The 17,043-nt window shown below is 33.9% G+C and overlaps 1 protein-coding gene across 1 annotated transcript in view; it reads right to left on the bottom strand.

Annotated features, from left to right (window-relative positions):
* Positions 1-17,043, bottom strand: part of LOC142334976 (uncharacterized) — a 139,509-nt gene that overhangs the window by 17,017 nt on the left and 105,449 nt on the right. Inside the window, exon 16 of the mRNA XM_075383303.1 lies at positions 10,538-10,650. Coding sequence (XP_075239418.1) covers positions 10,538-10,650 — 113 coding nt within the window. The remainder of the gene's footprint in view (positions 1-10,537; positions 10,651-17,043) is intronic.

Consider the following 17,043-nt stretch of genomic DNA (forward strand, 5'->3'; position numbering starts at 1 on the left):
AAAAACATGAAATTCCTGTTCGTCTTGAACGGTTTTGATCGTTTTTTCGACATCGGAAGTGCTCGTTTTTAAGCGGTATATTAATGAGAGTACCGTTTTTGATCTTTTTTAAATAGTAGGAAATCACCGTTTCTAAGTGATACTTTTGGGACAAGACAGTTTTTGACCGTTGTTTATTTAGGAAATGACAGTTTTTCAAATTTTTATAGGAGATAACCGTTGTCAACCGTCATTTTTTAAAGAAAATGACCGTTTTCAATTATTATTTTATAAGAGATGACCGTTTTTGATCGTTAATTTTTAGGATATAGCCGTTTTTGGACCGTTATTTAATTAGGAGATGACCATTTTTGCTCGTTAATTTTTAGGGTATAACCGTTTTTGAACCGTTATTTTTTAGGAGAATATTTGAGCACAATCGTTTTTCTCATACCAGCTATCAGAAGCTTCTTTTTTAGAATCTATAGAAAAGAAAATTTGAGAGAAAACTTGGACAAATTTCTGGGATTTTGTTCCGAAATTCTGAAAAACGCACGGTACGCCAAAAAAATCTCAATCAATCGGTCGTGATCTATCAGTATCTTATTGGTCATTGAAAATTAAAATATTTCAAAAGGGCCCCTAATTAGATCTGAATGACAAAAAACTTTTATATTTTTGGGGCAAACTGTTTCATGTCGTAAATTGTTAGTATTTTTTGGTTAAACTTTTCATGGACAATTACTTCCCTTTTTTGCAATTTGACTTCTTTATATTCATTGTGAACAATCGGTTGAATGCTTACTTGTATTTTTTGCATTGGTGCACTGTAATTATTGAAATAACCTGTATATTTGCATTCTTTAACCTAAATGGTTTGGTTGAAGACGATAGAACAAAAACTAACAAAAATATCAAAAATTACTCCGAAACAATTTATTTCCAAAAAAGCATCTGGAATTAACATGGTTCTTGAAATCTGTAGGATACGGAAGCAATTAGAGGTCATGGTATCAAGCATAGTCAAGTAAGAAAATTCAAATCGTTCAAAATGAAATCGGAAACATGTCATGATTTTTATGTAACCACGTCTTAGCTTCATAATCTTGGTTGGCAATCTTCCAATGGGCATAGACAATTATAGAGTCATCAAAAATCATATCTGCGGCATTTTCCAGAAGTCAAAACAAGAAATGATTGAAGAAGCCCTGTGAAAGATTTCATTGAACGGTCAAAAACCTTCATTGTGCTTGATGAGATTTCAACGAAAGCTTGTTGAATGTAACTTGACGTTACATGACGATGTGATAAAGCACAGCTTAATGCAGGTAACGCCAATTTCTGTGAAAACAGCCTTCTCATCCCACCTAGAACTTCCTGTTGAACAATTCGCAACATTAGCTGATACAATTTACAAGTCCTCCAAACGTATTTGTAATCTCTACACAGCAGATGCCAACAAAATCATTGTACAATCAGCATTCAACAAAAAATAACCAACCAGCAAACCAATCAAAGTCAATTGGATCAATCCAGAACACACCTAGACCTTTCACAGGTCAAAGGCCAAAAATTTGTCGCTATCGTCTCTACTTTGCTGAAAAAGCAAAATCATATAAACCATGGTGTCGGTGGCTAGGACAGAAGCCCAAAAACATAGAACCAACGTCTCGCGCAAACTCTCCAGCCAATCCGTCAAACTAGTAACCCCTAGTTTTTGCGCGGCAACCTCTGGGGGTAAACGCTGCATTCGCATAGCCACTAAATTAAAAGAAAATCCAATCGATTTCATAGCAGACACGGTTCAATAAAATAAATAATTCTGCAAAATTTTGTTAATACAAACTCCTTAACACCTAGTGTAACAAAACTTAGTACTCTCAGTAGAAATTCGATTAAAATGTTTGGCAGAAATTCGTTATCAATTTCAATTCACTCTTTGCGAAGAACATTTCCTTTTACATTCTTTAAAGCAGATGTCAAAGACAATGTTTTTGGCTCAGAGTTCCTGAATGAATTCAAAATTACAGTTATTTGTGATAACCTCACCTTATTTGACAACATAACAGGTCTTTCTACGAGACAATCTTTAGAACCAGGTGAAGACAGTCATTTATCAGTCCAGGATGTTAACAAATATTTTGTGTCAATTGAAAATAATAGAGTAAGAGTAATCATGGAAAAATATTCAGATGTTTTTGGTGACGTTAATTTTGATGTCGAAGCAAAACATAAAACAATCCACAGAATTGTAACATCCGAGAAAAAAGTTTTACCTAAACCAAGACAGCTGAAAGCAGAAAAACTAAAAATTGCTGAGAAATTTTTTTTGATGAGATGCAACGGCTGGGTATAATACGACCATCTAAGAGTCCTTTTTCATCACCTTTGCATATTGTTCCAAAGAAAGAAATTGGCGAATGGAGACACTGCGGGGACAATTGATCTCTATACCGCATAACTGTCAGAGATATTTATCCCATGCCTCAGCCTTCAATGGTTGAACTTAACGGCTCCTAATTGACTAGCAGACTTGACTTGGTCAAAGTATACCGTCAGATACCGATTCATTCAGACGACATAGAAAAAAGCCATAACTACACCTTTTGGTTTGTTCGAATTTTTCAGAATGCCATTTGGTCTGAAGAATGCAGGAAAGACATTTCAACGCTTTATTCACGAAGTTGTTCAGAATATATCAGATGTGTTCGTGTACTCAGACGACGTATTGGTAGTATCCTCTGATATTGAGTCGCTTCTTGAAACACTTGATCGCTTGTTAAAAAATTAAACGATTATGGCTTGCTTATAAACCTGACTAAATGCAAATGGCTTAAAGAAACTGTTGATTTCTTAGGATTTGAAATTTCCTCTGAAGGTATTCCACCAGTTGCATCAAAGGTTGAAAGCTTGATTAGATTAGAAGAACCCTAAAGTTTTAAAGAGCTCCAAAGTATAGTGGGAATGTTTATTACAGCAAGCGTATTCCGCAAAATACCCCAATTATTGAGCCTTTACTGCATCTTCTTAATTCAAGTCAACCAACGCAGAAAAGAGAAGGAATAAAGCTAATTTACTTTTGAATACCACGGAACCCAACTTTGATTGGCTTCCCCAGCATTCAGAATCTTTTAGCGCACTTAAAGAAGGCTTGAGCAATTCAGTACTTCTTCATCATATATCAACAGATACCACCTTGTCATTAACAACTAATGCTTCAGAAACAGCTATTGGTGCAACTTTCCATGAGGTATCGAGTTCAGCATTTATCTCTAGACGCCTAACACAAGCAGAACGAAATTACAGCAATTTTGAAAAAGAATTGCTTGCAATTTATGCTGCAACCGTAAAATTTCCTTATCTCATAGAAGGCAAAAACTACTGTTGTTACGCACCACAAGCCTATGGCTTGCATTTTTTGCTTAATAAGCCCATCTAGTAATCATAGTCCTCGACAAGCCAGACATGCTTCTTTTATAGCTGAATGTATAGATGAAATTCACCATTTGTCAGGGTCGGAAAAAGTTGTAGCCGATTGTTACTCCTCGTCCTTCAATTGGTACTAATGAAGAGCTCAAAATGGATGCGGCGTCTTTTTAGACGTTTGTGATTTACCAGAATTAGCGAAAAGCTAAACAGAAGATTTTCGTACTCAAATGACAAATGAATATTTGAACGGATCAGAAGAGGTTACCTTTGGCAATGAGAAACTTCTCTGTTGTAAATCTGTTGTTTCACGACCTGTTTTTCCTCCCGATGGTCGTTTTCCTATTTTCAACCAGTTCCATGACGTATGTCAACCTGATTGGGAAGTTACAAAAAAGGATGATTCAAGCAAGATTTAAAAGACCAAAAGTTGGTCAAAATAACAAATTGTGGCGCAGAAAATGTCTTCAACGCCGACAGAACAAAACTTCAGGACACACAAAACCTAAGACATGCCAGATTAATGACGGCATTACAAGATTCGGTCACCTACATCTAGATATTGTGGGACCACTTTCAGCAGTTCCAGATTCTCATAGTTATCTTGTAACATTTACCGACAGAATGACAAAATAGGTTGAAGCACAACCTGTATCGTCAACTACAGCTGTAAATGATGTCTTTCGAACTTCTTGATTTTCTAGATTTGGCTTGCCTTAAACATAACCACAGACAGAGGTTCTCAATTCGAAAGTAAACTCTTCGAAAGCCTAGCAAAAACTCTTGGCTTTTGTTGGCTAAGAGCAACTGCTGATCATCCTCAATCAAACGGTCAGATGGAAAAATGTCATAGAACTCTTAAAGAGTCTTTACAGTCAGCAAAAAGTGATTAGCTCAAAGCCTTGCCTATTGTTCTGTTTGGAATTCAACTTAAACCAGACGATCATGGAATTTCTGCATTATCAGCCACCAATGGTCTTGACGTTCTAATCCCGAACGCTATAGTCAATGATAAATTTAAAAAATTGTCTTTCGAGTATATTTGCCAGCTACAAAGTCATCCAGACTATTTAGCCTCAGAGAAAAAAACAAAATCAACTTCTAAAGACATTATTTTTATTCCGAAAGAATTCTCTTTGTTCTATTGTCTGGCTGCGTGTTGACCGTTCAAAACAGCCAGTAGAAGCTCCTTATTCTGATTCACATGAAGTAGTGTCTTCCAATAATGAGTTGGAAACGGGCCAAAAAAATTGAATTGTTTGAGCCAATACAAAGGCTAAAACCGTGCAAATTGCCTTTAGCCGCCAAAAAGAGCCATCAACCAAAAAATAATGCAAAAAAAGCCCAATTAGGAGCAATGTTGAGACAAAATTAGATTTTCAAGAGCGCTATTGTCTTTGTAAGGAGCCATATAATCGAGCAATGCTCAAATGTTGTAACAAAATTTGCCTCATCAATTGATTTCATTTAGATTGTGTCGGCTTAAGAGCACATCCAAAAGTTCATGGTTCCGTTCAGCGTTCAAAAGCACTCTCGCTGTCAAACATGTGCGTATAGAACCTGAGAAATTGGACAGTAATTGAAAAATTTTGCCTTTATGTTGACATAATTGCAGCTTTTTGCAGATTTTTTTTGCAACATTTACTCTCCCCAATTATTTTTTTCGGTTATTTATTTATATTTTCTCCCCAATACTCCCCATTCAATTGTCAGTAATAAAAGCTGCTATTATTAACAACTACAAGCAATCTTATGGGAAAGTTTGGTACGGAAGAGTACTAAATTTGCACAAAATTTTGGACCAAATCGTCCTTTTTAACACATAATTTCTCCTCTTTTACGACAGAAACTTGGCCTAATTCAGCATTCTTTACTCATTTGTAACCCTTAATAGGCATTAAATTACATTGTGTGCTATATGTGTTTTATTACTTCCCATTTTTGCTTATTTATCGTTATTATTGATAAATTTGGTTATTTTGGTTATTATAGGTTATTTCAGCTTATTTTACTTTTGGGCGACGTGGACAACCTAATGGGCGATGTGGACAAATTACTGGGCATTGTGGGAGACCTATGGGACAATTTGGGTATTATTTTGGTGGTTATTTTATGATATTCTTGATATTTTGCGAATTTTGCTAGATATTCTAATTTTACGGTGTTTTGGGTCTCCGACACACAGGAGGGGAAGATATGCAAGATACAGTAGCAACTCGAGGTCATTGTATCAAGTATAGTCATGTAAGAAAAGTAAAATTGTTCAAAATGAAATCGGAAATATAGAAGTCATGATTTTTATGTTACCATGCCTAACTTCATAAGCTTTAAGATTGTCTTTATTACAGTTGATTTCTCTAGATGCTTTTATCATAGTGAAAAATACATACCTATTTTTTTAAAGAGAAAGACGTATTTAAATATTAAGTTAGGATTCCCCATCTCCTACAAATCACAGGAAAAAGAAACTGTACACGTAAAATTTTGCGTCAAAAACCCACTTCAAAGGACCTACGCTTACTATAGAATCGAAATTTCTAGTCTCCAATAATGTTTCATAGTTAGTATAAAAGTTTTAAGAATCGTTTTTATGAAACAGGTCTCTTTGGACTTTTGCTCTGATTACTGGCCTCACTTGAAACTTTTCATAACTTAATACATAAACATACCCGTCAGATTGCCGGAAAATAGCCGTTGTTGATTCCCATAACTCTATTTGGATTGAAAGAAAAGAAAATATCCACAAAAATTGATTTTTGTACAAAAACATTTAAAGTGCGATTTATTTTGATGTCATTTCGTTATTAAACATACTCCTGTCTCTCAGTGAAAAGCTACAGGGTCTAGTATCAATACCAATAAGCATTATAGATAGTAACTAAAACTTATGACAACAAAGTTCAACTACCGGGCATCTAAAAATGGGCTTCATGGGTGTATCCCGTTTCTTTTCTGACTTTGATTTTTTATACTGACTCTCTTGATTTTGAATTGCTTTGCTGACTAGCTGCTGTTTAAAACGACTTTGAGCAGAATGACAGAAGAGTGAGACTAGCCTAGAGAAGTCAAGAAGATTTCACGCAAAATCGCGAAAAAGCAGCAAAATGAGTAAAGCGAAAAAAAGTTCAACGAAGTGAAAAAACATCTCCGGCAGATTGACGAAAAACAGCTGCCGTTGATTCCCATAACTCTATTGGGATAGAAAGAAAAGAAAATATCAACAAAAATTGATGTTTGTACAAAAACATTTTAAAGTGCAATTTATTTTGATGTCCTTTCGTAATTGAACATGCTCCTGTCTCTCAGGGAGAGGCTACAGGGTCTAGTATCAATTCCAATAATTGTTATAGATAGCAATTAAAACTTATGAGAATAAAGTTCAATTACCGGGCATCTAAAAATGGGCTTTATGGGTTTATCCCGTTTCTATTTCTGACTTTGATTTTTTTATACTGACTCATTTCATTTTGATTTGCTTTGCTGAAAAAGGACTTTGTTTAAAAAGGATTTTGTTTAAAAGGACTTTGAGCAGAATGATAGAAGAGTGAAACTAGCCTAGAGAAGTCAAGAAGATTTCACGCAAAATGTCGAAAAAGCGGCGAAATGGGTGAAAGGAAAACAAGTTCGACGAAGTTAAAAAAACATATCAGGACAAGTCCTGACGTACAATTGAAAGAACTTTCATTGTCTAAGCAATAAACGACTTATAATGGACTATGAGCTAAAGGGGAAAACCTTTTTTAAAAAAATCAGATAAAAAAATTAGAAAAAAAACAAAGAATCGGTGTCAAAATGCCGCATGTGAACAAAAAACAAATAGCGAGAAATGCAAATTTGGTTCAAACAACAAATTAGGCCTAGAATGAGCTATTTATGAATTGGGAAAACCTTTTAGAAAAAAAACTCGATTCAAAAAATCGAACAAAAAAGTAAAAATCAACGTGAAATTGCCGCATGTGAACAAAAACCACTAGCGAGAAAGCGAATTTTTGTTCAAACACCGTTTTCTTACTCTACATTAAAATTAGACCAAAAAACTTTCACACCGCAAAATTACTCGCTTTTTCGTTCCATTTCCTGTTTCAGCGTGATCAAAATCACTACTCCAATTTGACTTCAAAAATCATGATAATATGAGAACATATTTAAAAAAAAAGACAGCGCCCCGATAGAATTCAAATTTTTGGAATTGTAAAAAAAAGGAGCGCTATAATAGCCGGCTGAGAAGATGAGGGCGGCTATTAAAAACAGTAATTTGAGCACAGGTTTGAAAGATAGTTGAAAGATAGGTGAAAGATTTAATTGGCGGTTAATACTGACTACTTCAATCACAGTGATTCTGGAAAGCAGAAATTTCAGAAAACATTTAACAAAACTTTTTGGCTAATGCTCTTTGTAAAGGGGATATGCCTTTCAATCAGATCTGTTTTTGAGATCTTATATGATAGCAAATCCTGTTATCATATTGTCAACGAAAAAATTCTGTCCCTCAGATCTTACGCAATGAAACTTCTGGTTATCAGATCTTAAAATAATAAAATTTGTGTTATTTGATCTCGTAAACTACTACTGGCTCTCATCAGATCTTATATGATGAAATTTCACAAAATTATAGTTTATAAAAGAGATTTTCCTATCAGATACAACCATAAGAGTTCAACAAGGAGGCTCATATTGTGTGGTTACACATATCGTTCCGCTTGTCCACATTCTTGGCAGAAATATCTTACAAATTAAGCAGAGATAGCAAAAAGTCACAAAAATAAAAAGTAGATGAGGCTCTTTAACTCAACTTGTCTTCACTTTTCAAACTGAACTTCATACACCAAGGTCCCTCGGGAAACAGTTTTATTATTAGAAAGTTAACCCCAATTTAATTAATTTAGATTTTGAACTCTCCAAGAAAGCTTTCTAATTGTGCTCAAAAGTTTTGCCATAAAATCCATACAGCGTGAGGTAACAGTTGACGCCGAGAACACAAAGCAGGTACACGCAGCGTTTGAAAAAAAATTAGAAATTTTGCATTATCAACTTCATATTAGTCAATAATAAAAAACTGTGAGTATTGCTCATTAATTACAGAGGGACAAAGATAACAGAAACGCAAATTAAAACCAACAAATAACGACAAGGTTCAAAGTTTTTAGAAAATTTAAAAGAAAGTGTCTTAGTCAGTTATTTCAGGTATAAAATGAAAACCCACATCCAATAAAATGACCTTTTATATTGATGAGGCCTGTTTTTATACAGAATGTGAGAGAAGGGATCTCAAGAATAATTTGGGAGACATAGTAATCAAATTTTAATTGAAAAACATAAAAGATAAAAATTAAGGTATTAAAAAGATGCTTTTAGTTTCACTGTGAAGCAGCTAGAAGCTGTCATTAATGGTATTTAAATATAAGTCGAAAACAAAACAAAAAAAGAAGCAACGTTCAGAAATCAATTATTCTTTTTTGAGCACCAACATTTTGGAACACATAAAAAACATAGGCTTTTGACATCAAACACAGATAAAACTTCAATGATTGTTGCGTATACGAAAAAAACACTGGTCTTTTCAATAATTAGAATTAATGGTACGACAAAAATAAGAACAACCTAAAAACAATATTAAAAATATGAAAATAAAAAGACATGTTTTTGAGGTTCCAAAAACTATATGTTATGAAAGAAAAATTTCCGGAAGCCTCTTTTTATGGTTCTTTAAAATGTTACGTGGTACCTGTCATAAAATATATATATATATATATATATATATATATATATATATATATATATATACATCAATAACGATCAAAAACTATCCAAAACCTAACAATGATAACGAAAAAAACGAAGAAAACTTGTATATCGACGAATGATGAAAAACCGGGATAACTTAGTGACAAAGGCGAAACTTCTAAACTGTTTGATTTATAATTCTACGTTCGACGAATTCGCAGTGATACCACCTATGTTCTTCTACTTCCAAAATATCGATCTGTCGGCATACACCGAACGAATAAAATTTGAGCATAAATTTAATCCCCCACTAAAGGGGGTCAGAACAATTAAGCAATAAAATTTCTGTGGCATAGTAGTTTACTCAATAGAGTTCTTCTTGGCGCCTTATTTGATTTTTCAAAATGGCAAATTTTTTTGGCGCCGCAGGAAAATGGTTAGAAATTATTATCCTCATTTGCATACCATTCTGAGGAAGTGAAACTAGCTCAATGTTATGCAGTGGATTAACATGTTGGCTTTTTTATATAAAGAACAGAGGTCTTCAGCACGATTATATAATCATCAGGAACAAATTTGAGACTGACAACGATGCACGTCAAAACAAGTGAAATGATAAAGAATGAGCTGGCACGTCGATAACTGAATTAATTGCTGGAATCAACCAATCGAAGTAGAACCAAATGAGAGAACAGGTTTTTTCACATCTTATACTACAAAAATTTGGTCATCAGATTTTTATATAGGATCCAACAAAAATCGTTCTATCGTGCAAGAGTTCATCGGATCATACCCAATATAATTTCTTAGCAGAAAATGTTATCTTATCTTACAGTAGAAAGTTCCAGGACTGTGAGGGATTGATCAAAAGAATCTGTCTTGGATATGTTATAATGAATAAACTCATCAAATGTGTATCAAATATTCAGTAATGCGGTTGCAGCAGACGAAAATCCAAAATGTGTATTCTCCACCAATCACATACAAAGAAGACTCTATTCTCTTTTATATAGCGCATGCACACCTAAATCTATTCAGCCTAATAGATATTTGCACTATGTGTATACCATTGACTTCGGTGCTGTATACTATTACCACCGTTATAATCGAAGTTTATCTTCAGCGTTTTATAGGGTCGGTTAGTCTTCGAGAACTAGGTAAACAAGTAGCCCTAACTCTACTCCCCTAAAGGCTGTAAAAAGAACCCAACCAGGGTCTGCCGTACGGTCACTGTCGCCCCAAAAACGGCCCCAGAAAGGATCGAAAATGCAATATAAAGCTGGTTCTTACTGTTTTGACACACAAGGAATATGTGTTTTGATATGCACAAAATAGTTGTTTTGATGAGCATGAAATATATATTTTAATACGCACAAAGTAGACAGGTGTGAAATGACGTAATACATACTTCCCAGTCGTTCTGCCTCGTGATGGTAACTCCAGATCCACCATCTGTCTCGGTCAAATTTAGGTGATAATCTCTCGTTCTCACCAAAGTCTGCTGGTAGACCACCTCGTGAACTGGCAAATAGAAAGTGTTTTCATTAAATGTTTTGACGATTTAATACAATAAATTAAATGTTTTCACTTTTCCGCCGCTGAAACGAAAATTAAAAGGACACTGAATAGACCCGGGTTTGGGTCCCAAAAAAACCCTCCGGAGGATTATGGTGCTTTCATGAAAGTCAATCGATTAAACCTACTATGCTCCATTAAAATTTTATGAAGGGGGTAGAAAATTCATATAGGAACATTTATGATTATATTATGAGCTTCGCTGGGACATAAAAGCACATAAAACTCGGGACTATAGAGACTCCTTAAGATTTTGCTATGAATTCCTCTGAGTCTTATAGACTGTCATTTCTTTAGTTAAACACGACATTTCAACTGATGACACAGAAAGGGCCACGTATAGAAAGCTGTTTCGATTTTATGGTTTTTATGGTTTTATTCCATCATGGGTTTTCAGATCTTATGGATTTACAATGATCTATCGATGACAAGCGTTGTGGCCCAACACACCGGGGTCTTGATGAAATGTAGGGCAAATGGCAAATGAAGCAAAAAAATTGCTAGATCTTTGCATATATTTAAAGAAATTTGAATTTTTCAGTGTTATTATCATTAAATTGGCTTGGTACCAATTCAAGGACACCCGGGTCGAGGTTTTTGGGTAAATTTTGTAAGAAATGCGGTGAATGCGGTGAATCTTTGTAAGAAATGCGGTGATTGCCGTGAACGCGGTGAAATTAAATATTTCACCGCATTTCACCGCATTTCTTACAAAAATTCACCGCATCGATTTTTGTGGCAAATTAATGTAAGAAGTGCGGTGAAAGCGGTGAATGCGGTGAAAAAAAATAATTCACCACATTTCACCGCATTGCTTACAAAAATTCACTGCGAAATTCACCGCATTTCTTACAAAAATTCACCGCATATAAATTCCAAAGTTAACTCAATCTGATTTAAATTCACAAGAAATTGCAAGGATTTAAGTGACAGTAGGCGCAGTGGACTGAGCAGTTGAAGGCATGCGTGAGGGCAGAGGTTCGAAACCGTGTTTGGACGGTTATTATTTTAAGAATACTGAGAACGCGGTGAAAATAAATAATTCACCGCGATTCAACGCATTCACCGCAAAAAGATGTAAGAAATACGCGGTGAAAATTATTTTTTTTTCACCGCATTTCACCGCATTTCTTACGAAAATTCACCGCCGAACCTCGACCCGGGCATAACTCAGCTCACTGACTCAAAAATTACTGATTTATTGGATATTGATAGTAATTAAAACTTTCGCTTTTGTTTTTTTTAAATTAGTCGACCTCTTCTTGAATAATTGCATTGGGAGTGTCCAATCAAAGGCCGCAGTGCTATATTTATGCATAATAGCGTTTATGTTGTTTACAAATATCACCATAAAACAACTCGCTCAATTTTGCACCTTGAGATCAGCTCAATTTTGCACCTTTTGTAAGTTTTCCAATGATCTGCAAATTTCAGTGCACTATTACAGTTGAAATTTCTGGAAAACATAGCTAGGTAAAACAAAAAAACTAATTGTTAGCAAAATGTGTAAAATAAGTCTCTCATCGTACTCATCATCAGGAAAGCTTTTTTTATTCATCGTCCCTTTCAGTGCACGTGTTCGATTTTTCTCAAACTTTCTGCAGTTTTGCCTAATGGAAAACCGGACATAATCTGCATAAGTGACAACGCGCAAAAGGTAATTTTTTTATAAGTCTCCTTTTGATCTAATGTTTGTTTTTCCGAGTAAGAACCGTCACTGTTTCTATTTAATTGGTACTAATTTGATTCAAACGTACAAAATTGACGGTTTGTCTGGATTTAGTAGGTTCAATTTCAATGCGCTAGTCATTTTGTGTATGTGCAGTATCTTGGCATTGGTACTTTACGTTTGAAACGTAAAAAGTGTGTCGAATTTTTTAATGTAGTCCATTATTAAAAATTTTCTCTTGCAAGTTTTTGTGATCGCAAGACTATTTCTTCCAATAAAAATGATCATGACTGCCTTTCTTCTTCAGCTCATTTACAAGACAAGTTGAACGAATAGGAATAAATTGTTTGTTTAACAAGTAAAAACAATTACCAGACTCAGATATGGTGAATATTGATGGGGATTCACTTCCTTAAACCAAACTCACTGAATCATGATAAGACAATGAGCGATCAAGTGCGGAATGTAATTTCTCACTAATTTTTGGGGTTTGGAACTAACTACGCGACTTTTTGTTACACCTTAAATAAAGAACACCAAAAGCAAACTAATATACCAACGACAATATTACTTTTGAAACCAAAATTAATGTCGATTTTCCTACGGATACAAACGATATTTTCTGATCTAGGGTAATTTTGTGAAACCTGCTAACAGTAATCGTGATGGATGGTCTTAACAAGAACTGGCGACACATTTTTATGTATGAAAACTCATTTTTTGTCATAAAAAGGGAAAAAGAATGTGTCTTAGAAATAGTCCTCATTCCGTTTCACCAGAATATTGTGAAACTACCGAAGCGACAAAAAAGCGACAACGTTTTTTATCAAGGCCCGTTGAATTGCATTTCTTCAAATTTTTTCCACCTTGCTGCATGTTGGCCAATTCGAAAACAAACCGGTCTCAGTAAGTTAGACCGGACACAATTTGTTTCTGTGTAGCTCTTTTTTCGTTCTAATGTTTTTTTTGATATGGTATAGTCCAGCAGTTCGAAAAAAATGCAGCACAAAACGTTTAGATTGTTTGTTTTTTCATGTAAGAAACTGTCACAATGTCCTGTTTATTGGTTAGAATCTGACTCAAACGTAGAAAATTATCCGTATGTCTCGATTTTTTATGTGCAGTTTCAATGCGCAAGACATTTGTTATGCTTGTCCAGTTTCTTGGCATCCATATCTTTGTTTTGAAGCGTAAAAAATTGTCCATTTTATTTCCGCAATTGTCCATTTCCGCAATTTTAAATTGTCCATTTAAGTTGTCCGCAACATTATGTCTTCCAATAAAAAGTGAACATGACTGATTTTCTTCTTCAGCTCCTTTACAAGACTACTTGAACAAATAATTTTTTTTGTTTTACAAGCTAAAGCAATACCAGATTCAGATATGTTGAGCAGTGATGGGTTTTCATTTCGTTAAATCACACTTATTGAATTTTGTTACGGCAATGAGGTATTAAGTACGGAAGGCGAAGGCGTTTGTTTCATAATTTCCTGGTTTTTCAAAATTACAGTTTGGACCTTTTTGGTTACACTTAAAACCAAGCACACCAAACGCGAACAAAAATACCAATGACATTCTCACTTTTAGAACAAAAATACTGTCAATTTTTTTACGTAAACAAATGGCAATTTCTGATCTAGGGTAATTTCGATAAACACGAGTAATCTTGATGAATAGGCTGAACAAGACCTGGCAACCCGTTATTGTTTAAGAAAAACAATTTTTCAATGAAAAATAAGCACAATGTTTCTTTGTAATAGATATTTTTAAATCCATTCCACAAAAGAAACGTTAAACTACTGAAGCAACAAAAGAGCAACAACGTTTTGTTTTAACGCCTATTTCAGTGCACTTGTTCAACTTACGAACAAATGTTGAAAAATTTACCGAATTCAGATATGTTAAATATTGATGGGTATTCAGTTCGTTAAACAACACTTACTGAATCATGGTACGGCGATGAGGAATCAAGTACGGAAGGAATTTTCTCATTTTTTCATGCGTTTTCAAACTGACTATTTCGACTTTTTTGGTTGCAATTTAAAACCAAGCACATTGAAAGCGAACGAATATAACAATGACATTTTCACTTTTAGAACCAAAAATACTGTCGATTTTTTTACGTACACAATGGGCAATTTCTGATCTAGGGTAATTTTCATAAACAAGCGAAGAATAATCCTGATGAATGGGCTCAGCAAGACCTGGCAACCCGTTATTGTTTGAAAAAACTCATTATTTGAATGAAAAACAAGGACAAAACGTTCAGAATCTTTGTTTTCCCATGCAAGAAACGCTCATAATGTCCTGTTTATTTGGTAAAATTTAATTGAAACGTATAAAAATACCTGTATGTCTACATTTTTTATGTTCAGTTTCAATGTGTAGGAAATTTATTGTGTATGTCCAGTATCTTATTTTTAATAGAAAATAAGGACAGTGCTTGTTTGTAATAAATGGTTCTAATACCGTTTCATTGAGAAAATATGAAACTACCGAAGCAAAAAAAGAGCGACCACGCTTTTTTCAACGCTCATTTCAGTGCACGTGTTCGAATTTTCTTGATGTTCCTGAAATTTGGCCAATTCTAATACCAAAAAAAGATGCATACGTGAGAACAGACAAACCATACTTTCTTTCTTGGTCTCCTTTGATCTAATGTTTGTTTTTCCATGTAAAAAACCGTCACTATGTCCTGTTTATTCGGTAAAATTTAATTTAAACTTACAAAACAACCTGTATGTCAAGATTTTTTAAATTCAATTTCAGTGCGTGAAAAATTTATTGTGTATGTCCAGTATCTTGGCATTGTTATCTTTGGTTTGAAAAGTAAAAAAATGTCGAAATTTTTTTGTTTTTCATGTAGTCAAATGTTATAAATTTTCATTTGTAAGTTTTTTTGATGGCAAGACTATTTAAAAAGTGAACATGACTAATTTTCTTCTTCAGCTCATTTACAGGACCAATTGAATGAAAATGAACAAAAAGTTTGTTTTACAAATTAAAATATAATAAGATTCTGATATTTTGATTAATAGGGTTTCAGTTCACTAAATCACACCCACTGAATCTTGATACAGCGATGAGAAATCAAGTACGGAAGGCATTTTCTCATTATTTCCTGGGATTTTAAATTAACTACTTGGAACTTTTGTAGCACTTAAAACCAAGGACATCAAAGAGAATCGATTATACCGACGACAATTTTGTTTTTAAAACCAAAAATACTGTTGATTTTCTTTGTAAACAAATAACCATTTCTAATATATGGCAATGTTGTGTAGGATGATATGAGCAATATTGATGAATGGACGTAACAAGACCAGGCAACCCCTTGTTTTTTTTTAAATTTTTTTTTATATGCAAAATAAGGACAATGCTTGTTTTTAATAAACTGTTTTAATTCCGTTTCACTGGGAAAATGTAATACTACAGAAGCAACAAAAGAGAGACAACGTTTTTTCCAACGCTCACTTCAGTGCTTGTTTTCGAATTTGATCAATTTTCTGGCATTTTGACAAACACCAAACAATAGATACATAAGTGATAACAGAGAAAACATAATTACTGTGTAGGTCAAATTTCGATCTAATGTTTGTTTTTCCATGTAAAAAATTGTCACTATTTCCTGTTTTTTTTGTACAAAATGATCCAACGGGACAAAATTGCCGGTATGTCTAATAAAAAAATTTAGTTTTGTTTCACTGGGAAAATTTGAAACTATCGAAGCAACAAAAGAGCGACAACGCTTTTTTTCAACGCTCATTTCAGTGCACGTGTTCAAATTTTCATAAACTTCCTGCAATTTGGCCAACTCTAATACCAAACAAAAGATGCATAAGTGAGAACCGACAAAACTTAATTTCTGTGTAGGTCTCCTTTTGATCTGATGTTTGTTTTTCCATGTGAAAACCGCAACTACATCCTGTTTATTCGGTACAATTTAATTCAAACCTACAAAATTACCTGTATGTCTAGATTTTTTATGTTCATTATCCTTGCGTAAGAAATTTATTGTGTATGTCCAGTATCTTGGCATCCGTTTCTTTGGTTCGAAACGTAAAAAATTGTTAATTTTTTTCTCATGTAGGCAAATGTTATAAATTTTCATTTGTAAGTTTTTTTGATGGCAAGACTATTTAAAAAGTTAACATGACTAATTTTCTTCTTCAGCTCATTTACAGGACTAATTGAATGAAAATGAACAAAAAGTTTGTTTTACAAATTAAAATATAATAAGATTCTGATATTTTGATTATTGATGGGTTTCAGTTCACTAAATCACACTCACTGAATCTTGATACAGCGATGAGAAATCAAGTACGGAAGGCATTTTCTCATTATTTCCTGGAATTTTAAATTAACTACTTTGAACTTTTGTAGCACTTAAAACCAAGGACATCAAAGAGAATCGATTATACCGACGACAATTTTGTTTTTAAAACCAAAAAATACTGTCGATTTCCTTTGTAAACAAATAACCATTTCTAATATATGGCAATGTTGTGTAGGATGATATGAGCAATATTGATGAATGGACGTAACAAGACCAGGCAACCCCTTGTTTTTTATGAAAATTTTTTTATATGCAAAATAAGGACAATGCTAGTTTTTAATAAACAGTTTTAATTCCGTTTCACATGGAAAATGTAATACTACAGAAGCAACAA

This window comes from Convolutriloba macropyga, chromosome 2 (genome assembly GCF_964194025.1).
Source record: "Convolutriloba macropyga chromosome 2, txConMacr16.3, whole genome shotgun sequence".
NCBI lineage: Eukaryota > Metazoa > Xenacoelomorpha > Acoela > Convolutidae > Convolutriloba > Convolutriloba macropyga.